Here is an 11,364-nt window from a genome sequence, read left to right as displayed (position 1 = left end):
AGGGAGGGGATTCCACAGTTTAGAGCCCAGGTATGGCATCGTAGAGCCACCCCATTTAGTTTTTTTTAATTTAGGAATTGTTGCAAGAGTGGCAGTTGCGGACCTCCGGTCTCTGGTGGGCTTATAAAATGTCGCTAAAGTCTTTAGCAAAGGGGGGCCCCTATTGTGTAATGATCTGTGGATCACGCACAAAAATTTAAATTTAATACGTGTTCCTCTGGAAGCCAGTGGAGCAATGCAAGGGCTGGTTTTGCTGCAGCATGCTTCGGAATGTCTAATAGAAGGTGTGCTGCAGCATTCTGGACTACCTGCAGTTTCCTTATTACATATTTGGGTGAACCAAGGAATAGACCGTTGCCATAATCTAAATGAGACAAAATAATCCCTTGAACAATAAGCCTTTTAGCAAGTGGAGGAAGTATTCCCAATACCTTCCTTAATAATTTCAAAAGTCTTTAACAGGTGGCAGAGACTTCGTAAGGAGGTGGTCCAACCAGATTCCTAGAGTTTTAATGTGTTTCTTGGGGGGTAGGTAATTCCTCAATAACACTGGGAGGGAGAAAGTTCGTACCCGGGCCAGGATGTTGGCCCAGGATCATTAGTTCAGTTTTGTCTCCATTAAGTTGGAGAAAGAAATCTGGGACACCATAACCCCCCCCCCCCCCCTCCCCAGGTGACCTCACGTTCATCACTGAAACTTGGCTCTCCCCCTCCTCTGGCCCCAAAATCACCACAGCCACACACCCCCAGCCACTGGTTTCAAGATGATCCACCACGACCGCACAGACAGAAAAGGGAGAGGCAACGCCATAATCAACTGCACCACTCAGATGACACAACTCCCCCATCATGGAACACCCTTATTTCCAGATAAACTGGACGCTAAACCACCATCAGAGGAACCCTCGCCTACAGGCCCCCACCACAAATTCTGCAACGCCACCCGGTATCTCATCACCCCCCTCACCATCGACTCCAACCACTACATCCTTCTGGGTAACCTAAACTTCTACCTAGAAGATCAGAGCGACGCCAACTCTTCCTCACTCCTGGAAAACAAGAACTTTATTGGCCTCTCCCAAATCGTCAACCACCCCACCCGCTGCGCAGGTCATACACTGGATCCCATCTTCTCTACCACAGGCGGAGCGCCCTTATCCCCCACCACCGATCTAACCTGGACAGACTACTACATTGTCCACTTCACTATATAAGGGCAACCTGCCGCCCTGGAGAACCACCCCACTTCCCCCTGACGCAGTTGGAGCAATTTCTTGGCATTCTCCTGGACCTCTGCCCTAAAGGAAACTGGGCCGAGCCGCGCTGACACCCTCAAACACAGAGTCCAGAACTTCTCCAGCTGGATTGCCTCCACTACCACCAGCAAACACCCCAGAACTCCTGACCCTAAAATGACATTGCAAGAAGCTCGAGACACAGGCACACTGACAAGACCCACGCTAAATTCGATACCTTCAGAACCACCCTCAAAGAACCTCCAGGGACTCAAAAATGCTAATAAAAAAAATAAGCACTCAATACCTTCATCGAAGCAAGCGCAAATCAGGCCAAAGAACTCTTCAGCATTGTCAGAGTTCTCCCGCCCCTCTGCCGCAGAAAACTCAATCTACCCATCCCAAGCGCTCTGCAATAAGTTATTAGACTTCTTTCACCACCAGATGATTGACATCTACAACAACTTCGACCCCCGCCAACGATCCCAGACCTCCTCCGCACCCTTGCACCCCCCCCGCTCTCCATCTGGAAACAACCTCCGCAACAATCTTCACTGAGGCCACGATTTCCATCATAACTTCAATCCACTCCGGATCCTCCTGGGACCCTTGCCCCACCATACTACATCATCAACACCTCCATCTCCAGTACTAAACAGGCCAAAGTCAAGCCTCTCCTCAAGAAATCCACAGCCAACCCCTATGAACTAAAAAAATGACCACCCCATCTCGCTCCTGCCCTTCCCCGCTAAGGTATTGGAAAAAGCCATCAACCAACAGCTTACAGGCTTTCTGTAACACAACAACCTGTTAAACCCTTCACAATCTAGATTCAGACCCAATCACACCACAGAAACCTCCCTCATCACAGACGACATCTGATGCCTCACTGACTAAAGAGGATCCGCCATGCTCATCCTCCTCGACCTCTGATCAGCCTTCAACACTGTCTTCCACCCCATGCTTATAGCCAGACTACACAGCATAGGAATTCAAAGCAACACACTACAGTGGATCGCCTTCTTCCTATCCGGTCGAACAGGAAGGATCCACTTACCGCCCTTTGTCTCCAAGCCCAAACGACATCATCTGCGGCATCCCGCAGGGCTCCTCCCCAGCCCCACCCTCTCCAACACTTACATGACACAGCTCGCAGAAATCGCCCATACCCATGGACTCAAAATCATCTCCTACACCCATGTCACCCAGCTAGTCTATCCTTCACAGAAGAAGCTGCGATCGCAAAAGCCAACTTCCAAAACACCATGACCAATATCACCACATGGATGAAGACCAACTGCCTCAAGCTGAACTCAGGCAAGACAGAGATCCTCATCTTCAAAAACAGCCCCTCGCCCTGGGACGGCACGTGGTGGCCCCCCAACCTCATTCCTCCCCACATCCCCACCAACCACGCACGCAACCTTGGCATCATCCTGGACACCCAACTGACCATGAAGCAACATATCAATGCAGTCTCCTAAGCCTGATTTAACATCCTGTGTGTGCTCAGAAAGATCTTCCCCTGGGTCCTGCTGTCAGACAGAAAAACTATCACTCAAACCTCATTACCAGCCGACTCAACTACGGCCACACAATCTTCACCAGAGCCACTAAACAACTCATGAACTGCCTAAAAACAATCCAGAACACGGCCGCCTGTCTCACCATTAACCTCCCCAGAAGAACTAGCATCACCCCTTACCTCAGGGCTCTCCACTGGCTCCCCGACCATTAAAGATGCCTCTTCAAGCTCCTCACCCACAACTACAAAGCCCTCTACAACTCAGGTCTTGCCTACCTCAACAACCTCCTCTCCTTCCACCAACCAATGAGAGAACTTCACTCCTCTTCCCTTGCACATGTCCACCTACCCCACATCCAACGTAACCACTCCAGAAGCTGATCTTTCTCCTACATTGCACCAAAAGTCTGGAACAATCTCCCCCTCCATCTGCGAACCTGCCCTTCTCTACAGGATTTCAGGAAGCAGCTCAAGACCTAGCTCTTCGACCAATATCCCCACCCAGCCAATGCTCGCAGTACCCCCACAGTGCCTGAAGACCCTGGGGTGACAAGCTGCGCTGTAAAGACTTGTTTGGTTGAACTCACAAATGTTCTCAGCAATCTAGGCTAACCATGCTTTGCTTCGGACCCTAGGTTCCATTTCACTATAGAAACTTGGTTCCATAAATTATCCTTGGTGGGCCTCATTCTCAGTGTTATCTACACAAGCTGCACCTATGAAGCAATAAGGTAAACGGTACAATAGTTGATACGGCTCTGCAGACCCGAATTTATTAGAAAACCTAAAATTGATCAAATTAAAATAGCTCTAGGTGCACCATGTAAACAAGTTGGAACTCAGAAGTGTCAATCATTTCCAAGTCTGTCACGTATCCCGCAGTCCCCCAGTTGTCACAATGTGGCTCAGGTTAGCAGTTTTCCAGAATAATTTCTTCCAACACAATGGAATATCTATGTGTGCACTTCATGGTCCAGCCTTGGACAGCAGGCTTCTTGCCCTGCAAGTACATGACAAATCCTGGAAGGTCTCTAAAATTCAAAATTGCCAAACTGTGTTGGATTATTTGTAGGTTTTGGCTGCGGCTTGTAGCCAATTCTGTCATGTATCATCTGCTCCCTACTTTTGTGGTCACTGCTGATCCCAATGGCTCCATCCGTACTGCTGATTACATGAGCATCCTCCCCCTGCTTCTTGCGACTCTGAAGAAGAAAAACAAAATGATTGTTAGCACTTTCATAAACATAGAATGTTTGGGGGAAAAAACAATTGCTGTACAGCTGGGATCAAGACACTGCATCAGGATATCCTACGAATCACCATAAAAACTATTTTTCGCCACTTTTTAGCTTATCTCAAAAACACAGTCAATCAAACACACCGTTTAGATACACACACTTACACAGACCAAAATACAGAATGGTTAAACTATTAAAAATTTAGGTTTCAGACTGCCTTAATAAAGCAAGCCCATTTTTTCAACACAACCAGAGTATGGAGAGAATACAAAGAGAAAAGTTACCTGTTCAAAGATTTTGTGGGATTTTATTCTACTTAACCATTTAAGAAAATAGTAGTGCACGTTAAGATTACTCAAATGAGACTTCTTGAATTATTGACCATGGATGACTACTCAAAACGTATATATTGTTAACTTTCGCCAGTAGGAATCAAAGTAAACACTGTATATTCTGCACATTGCAGACGTTTCCCATTACACAACAGAATCATTGCAGCCAGAATCAAGACACGGTTAACCAGAAACACAGTACTGTGAGAGAGTTCTAGCTGGGTAAATGCTTCTTTTGCTCAAGGCAGCTTGTGAGATATATTCTTGGCTAGTCAGAGTTTAGTGGGCTCTAGTTTATGCAGGTAAAGTCATTTACCACTGCTAAAACAGTAGCAGCTTGCTTCATGTGGTAGTGTTGTATACAAACTCAGAATACAGTTTAACACAGTACATAACACTTGCTGTCATCAATGTTCAGCTGGTTCTTTATCTTCCCAAAAAGTCAGGAACTCAAATAAAATGTAAGCACTTAAAAATACGGTAGCATGTCCAAACTGGAAAATGATTTACTTGCCATGAGTGCCCTCTACTTTCATTTACATTTTGCACTCCATACTCTGGACAGAAGTTTTATTTTATTTCAGTGGAGGGGAATCAAAAAAAAAAGGAAAACAGAGATTTCCCCTTTGAAGCAGAATGCAATGCAAAAAGAAAGAAGGATGAAGTGATTTTCTGCACAAATCCAGCCAATACTGTTTTCAAAGTGGATCCTTCAATGTCCAGGATTCCTCGCAAAGCAAGCAGAAAATAACTTGTGATGGTTAACATGGACAACATCCTTTGCAGCATTACTAGATTCTAAGGAGGCATATAAATATGTGCATTACAATTTAATTCTAATTGTCCCCATTATTTGGGAATCTGCATGATGCAGAAAACAGTAATTCCAGGTCTGCATGTTATTTCTCACTTAGGGGACAATAACGCTGGCCACACAGTATCACAATACCTAATCCACTTAACCAGGAATCAGGCCCTTTTTATCTAGAATTCTGCACAAGGGAAACATCACTCCTTGCTTTAATGAGGTTTTATGAAAGTCTGTATCTCTCTCTGCAAAGTGCTCTGGAGGTCACTTTCATACTGATGATAAAAGATAGTCACTTAGTGTGCACATCATTCTGAATTGTCTTTAAGTGCTTGAAAAAAACCTGGCTAATCACTTTAACGAAATTACGTTTCTGGACCTTGGACAAAGAGGAGGATGAATCGAGATTTGTACATACGGTCTGCAGGTCTATGGGCAGATCTTCTGCCCACGGAGCCATTTTACCGGTTTCTCTCTAGAAAGGGCTCTGCATTGCGAGGTAAAAGCATATCTTTATTTGCTGGAATATCCCACTTCACCACCACGATCGTATAAGATGAATGTAATAGCAGGCCATTTTTATACAGAGACCTGTGCAGTCTGTGTAGTATGAGGCTTCCTTTTCATCTCACTCTATTCGGAGCAGACGTCCACTGTACATTTCTAAAAGTTACTAATGAGATCCCCATAGCAAATCTTCCATGTAATTCTATTGTGCTTGAAGTAATACATGCCCATGTGCAATCATGCACATATGAATTATTTACTCAAGTGACAGAGGTATTAGTTAAACGCCAGAGATACCATGTTTCCAAAAGCACTAGCTTAAATATTAGCTAAGCTCCAAAGATACTATTTGGCCAAAATCACTGGCTTTTCTCGGGTACTGAGCAAAATCAGGTCTGAATCAATTTAAAAAACTGGAATCCCAGCAGTCCCTTCAACCAATATCCTCACCTCCAAATCTTTCCGTATACTCTCAAACTCTTCAATGTCATCCAGCTTCAACTCTAGACGGGTTGGTTTCCGCCGTAGCATTCTGAAAACTTCTTGCCACTACACCAGAAACAAAACTCTTTGATATTCAACTGAAATAAATATTGGAAAAAGGTTGTGTTTAAATAAAATAATATTTTCTTTAAAAAAATACAAGATAAAACCAGGTGCCTTTCAGCCAAAAATAAAACACTTGCCATTACAAGTAAGTTATTATGACCCACAAATTCCTTGCACCTTTTACACAGCATAGATTTTCAACGGTACTTTAATCAGTACATACCTCCACAGATTATAATTTGCATACAATATTTGCTGTTGAATCAACACCTTTATTAGTGCCCTATGTAAAAGGACTGGCTGTTCCAAATTGAGAATACAAAGATATATGAATTCGATCATAAAAAACAATACGTTTTATGACCGGGAAGGCGGAAGAGAATGATTCCAGTATATAGGATAAAGCTTCTCTAAACAATATATCCAACACATAGGGGTATCCTACAACCTATCATCCAAAGATTTTTTTTCCAAATGGCCTGAAGGTGGAAAACAATGGTAGGTTACCCAAGGGCAACCTCATCTGTTGTTATTAAAAACCTCTGTCCACTCAGTTAGTGGCATGGTTCATTGTCAGGTCTCATCCTAGTCCCTATGAACCAGAATGGGCTCAACTATTTTCCTGGGAGCACTTATTATATTCTCCTACCACAGTCTTCTTAGTGACATGCTTCATTGTCAGATCTCATCCTAGTCCCTATAAACCAGAATGGGATGAACTATTTTCTGGGACCACTTATTATATTCTCTCACCACGCTCTTCTCAGGGATAAGAATACCTTACGGACACATGGGAATTCATTTAAAAACGTGTGACTCTGTTATGGATAAAATCAGACTTGGGGTGTCTCCAGGGGATGCAGGCCCTACTTCTTTCTAATGTTGACATGTTTCAGTCTTTTCTATAGACCACTACAGGTTCCAGGCTTTCATACGGACTAGAATTAATACCGTGGAATTAATGGTTATGTAAAACCAGCGGGTTCCCAACCTGTGGTCCGCAGACCCCCAGGGGCTAGTGACGCATTCCCAGGGGGTCTGCAGGCCTGGGCCAGCAGGAAGGCACTTCTCCAGCTGGGGCCTCTACAGAAACACGTGTGTTTTTACATTTGTTAGTTCATGTGTGCAACACTTTTAAAAGACCTACAAAGTATCTTGTAAGGTTCCCAACAAAATAAAAGCGTCAAGATAACTCTAGTAATTAATGTACCGGCTAGAGAGATATGGAGGTTTTGTCTAGTGACAGGTTTGATTCATCTAAGGTAGCATAGATGGTTAATATGCCTTCTGCAAAGAACGTGTGTCATGCAAAGAAAGGTATTTTATATGCATAGAACAGTGGGTTACTGCTTTTGTCACAGATTCTTTTGTTACTGTGCAGTTCCTAAGTTACAACCGTAAGCTAGCAAAGTGAGCTACTAACTGCCAACAAATAACTGCATGTAACATTCAGTATCCTTATGTTGTTTAAAAAAAAAAAAAAAAAAAAAAAAGTTTGCTTGCCTAGGAATACATTATTATTATTAAAGGCAACACTAGCCACTGTGTTATGTTCTCAATTCTGAGTTTGTGCTTCTCCAGACCAAGCACTCTTAGAAAATTCCTACCAATACGGATGGCATATGTATCCGACACCTTGTAGTACCCTGTTAAGTTCTCCGACACCCTACACTGGCATGAGATGTGCTATAAAACAAATGAAATACATGTGACAGAGAGGCAATGGAGAGATAAGTGGCCCTTCTGGTTTTACTTACTTTCCCTACCAATATTATATGAAAAGGCTTGCTCAGATCTTATGTACCTAAAGAATTTCAAAAATCACTTGGGAAATGCACAATCTAACCTGAGGATTAAGCTTTCCTAAATAAAACCAAACACTGAAAAGTTAGTTGCTGAAATGCAGCACCAACCTTCCCATTTAAGTTTTTCAATGTTTGCATATTTAGTCAATATGAAATAATTACATCTTTAGTAATTTGAGTATTTGTTTGGTTTGAACTTGTTTGAGTATGTTTTGTGAATTACTGTTTTAATGTTTGAAATTTAAATGTAGAAATTGCTTGAGGGTCCCCGGCTTCCAGTAGTGATCAGTGAAGGTCCTCAGGAGTCAAAAGGCTGGGAGCCACTGTTTTAAACTTTAATAAGCTGTCCTTTTCCTATAAAGTCGGTCTAATGGCCTACAACATAAAACATGCAAAGAGTTTACTTGCCCAACTGTTCTTGCATATGTATTCTTTCCCTACTCTGGGGATACTCCATGTGAGACAAGAAAAGGGGAGCCAAGCTGAGACAAAACAAAATGATAAATGGGGGACAGAGAAGTACAGTTAAGCCAGCCACATACATGTGTATGAAGGGAATTAAGTCAAAAACGAAAAAGAAAAGGTGGAATAATAAACAACATGGCAGAAATTATTAAAGCATTCCAAGTAATTTAACAAGGAGAGTGTGTGGTGTGTGTGCTTGTGAATGAGTGAACGAGTGAATAAAAGTGCAGAACTGCTAAATAATGATGTTGTGTGTTATACTACAGTTTTCTCTAACAAATGTGGCATTAGCAGCACTGCTGTTGTGCCGTTTGTAAAGTGTTACTTCAAGAAGGAGGAAAAAAAGACAAGGAAGTGAAGATAGGGGCTCCAAGTAAAACAAGAGCTGGCAAATCAAATGGGACTCATTGGCTTTGCCAATGCCTTTTGATAATGCTCTATAATGTCTGGCGTTTCCCCCCTATGTTATGCAGCACAGTCAAAATAAATAAATACCAAAGACGTAGTGATGCAACGGCTGCTAGAGGTTGGGGGCTTTCCAATGGTGACTGCATGTATTGAAATTGATTTGCGTCTGCAGAATGGCATGGGTGGCATTTGCTTTAACTTTTTATCTAACAATCCAAAATGACTGCCGCCACTTGGATGTGAAAATAAATAAAAAAATAAATAAATTGGGTGTGAAATAGAACACTTTAAAAACAAAAGAAGGTCGCAGGATGGTAGGAGTGACACAGGAATGAAAGTGGTGTGTCGGTGGGTTAGAGGAGGGCAAGCATCAAAAAAGGGAGACAGCAATTCAAGGAGAAAAGCACACATGTGGAGAAGAATGTAGCAAAGTGGAGAAGCAAACAAAAGAGCGAGAAGCAAATAAAAGTGACAGAAAAACTGGAAGCTGGAGGGACACTTAGAACAAGAGAGCTCAAGAGGGTTGCGGGGAGGTACACAATAGAGAAACAAGCTGTGCAGGCGAGCAGAAGGAACAGAAAATGAGGGAGCTAAAAAACACATGCACTCACATGGAGTGCTTAACAAGAAACAAAAAAAGATCTCTTAAAGTGAGCAGTGGAAGGATAGAAGCCAGCCGATCCGAGAGGTTATAAAGAGGCTATGTTCCAGGTCAAGCACCACTGGTCGAAGTACATTAAAAAAGTTTGGAAAGCGTGATGCTGTGCACAAAGGGAGTGAGGTCAAAGACGTGGCTAATAAAACAAAAAATTGCATAACTTTTTCAGACTTTCACCTTCAGGTAACTACATATAAAATAAGGCACAGCTTAAATGAAAAATAAATGCAAGGTAATCATTGTGAAATGCACTATCATACATTAAGAAACCTCTATTAGTTAATGCACTGCAGAAGTATGTGTGTGTAACCAGAAAGCCACAGATCTGAATCCTGATTAATGCAGGGGAGAATAGTGACTTGTGCACGTTTAGTGTTATGAGGTCCTAGTCTTTGACAGAAAGTGCTGTGAATATGAAAACCGTTATTTTAAACTTGCATTACACACAGTATACATAGGCTGCTACAAAATGTGCAAAAAGTTTTAAGATGAAAAAAGTACTTCCAAATATAGATTTTAGCAATAACCAGACTGTACAAAATGCTATTTTTTTAAGATAAAAACTGTCCTTTAAAAGCACACAGTTCACAGTATAGCTTGTAACTTTCTTGTAATACCACTCAAAAAGAATAAATCTGTGTCATTGGGAAGCTTTGAGTGATTCTATAAATTAAAGCCAATACTGGCATCCAAGCACCCTTTAAATTTGGAGATTAACTAGTTGAGAACATTTATATCTCTTTCAGGCATGCAGGCACCCTGGCAGGAAGGCGTGTTAAGCTGTCTGCCCCTCCCTCTGTTTCACAGCATAGGAGACTCCCTGCCTTGCACTTTACTTCAGCCGGAGCATTTTAGCTCCCAGAATTAACCGTCCCGGGACAGTAGTCTTTTCACGAAAAGTAGGTGAACTGTTTTTCTTAAACTAAAAAAAACACGGTGTGCCCCTCAGATCCCGAACACTTCAAACACTGCAAACAACCAGCACAAGATGGACAAACTTGGAAAAGGTAAATAGCAACATTACGTCCTACAAAGAAGGCTTTCAACTCCGCACCACATAATCTTTCACGCTGGCATATTAAAGCACACGCGTAGGGAACACGACATAACCACTTATTGCAGAACTGAAACCTTAAAAATGTGTAAGTCTTTATAGACTCGCGTTAACGTTGCGATTTGCTATGAGGTTGATGTACTCTCACATAGACAATATGAAATAAATACACACATACTCACAACTCACTGGTCACCACTGCAGATCACTCCCAATCCCCGAAACGTAAATACTAAACACGCGTCTGCCAGGTAGGATCGCTTGCTGGTGCTTCTCTGCATTAGTCCTATTCCTAGACAGTTAAAGGCAGGCTTCTGATGACCCAACTGCTCCCACCCTTCAGCCTTGAGGAACTGGGTCCCTACACCTCACAATCGTTTTCTCGCACGGCCCATATCCCCGCAAATACCCCAGCTTAGCTCAACCGGTGTTGCCTACTGCATCCGCCCTCAGCAGCCGATAATTGACATAGAGGAAGGACGAATTTTGCGTTGTATTGCAACTGAAAGAGGACTAGAAAACTGGAGAGCTGCCCTTAAGTCCCCTCAGCATAGCGCCCCCTTGCACAAACCAAGAGTAAGATATCTGTTGTCTTAAAATGTGTTGCAAGCGGTATTCCTTGGCAAAAATAGCCTATGACTTTCATTAAATATGTTCAATAAAAGTTTGTACGACGTACAACGAAGTTTCAGTATTTAGAAGCACTAACCTGCATTGGATTTTATCGCTTTGTTCACCTCCAAAACTATTAGCTACGATTCACAATGTTTGTGTCCGGCA

General features: G+C 42.7%; 1 protein-coding gene across 3 annotated transcripts; it reads right to left on the bottom strand.

Annotated features, from left to right (window-relative positions):
* Window positions 1-3,511: 3,511 nt before the first annotated feature.
* On the bottom strand, window positions 3,512-11,103 carry CDC26 (cell division cycle 26). 3 transcript variants are annotated; one of them, XM_069241366.1, is made up of 3 exons: window positions 10,763-11,103; window positions 6,096-6,226; window positions 3,512-3,962 (listed from the first exon to the last, which is right to left on the bottom strand). In XM_069241366.1, exons 2-3 carry the CDS (start codon window positions 6,174-6,176, stop codon window positions 3,792-3,794), a joined length of 252 nt encoding a protein of 83 aa, XP_069097467.1. In that variant the 5' UTR covers window positions 6,177-6,226; window positions 10,763-11,103; the 3' UTR covers window positions 3,512-3,791. The 3 variants fall into 3 exon arrangements, with proteins under 3 accessions (XP_069097467.1, XP_069097468.1, XP_069097466.1); XM_069241367.1 differs by having other exon boundaries at window positions 10,994-11,098; XM_069241365.1 differs by having other exon boundaries at window positions 10,767-11,097.
* Window positions 11,104-11,364: the final 261 nt, after the last annotated feature.

The sequence above is a fragment of the Pleurodeles waltl genome, chromosome 6, assembly GCF_031143425.1.
Source record: "Pleurodeles waltl isolate 20211129_DDA chromosome 6, aPleWal1.hap1.20221129, whole genome shotgun sequence".
Lineage (NCBI taxonomy): Eukaryota > Metazoa > Chordata > Amphibia > Caudata > Salamandridae > Pleurodeles > Pleurodeles waltl.
This window is presented reverse-complemented; position numbering and strand designations above follow the sequence as displayed.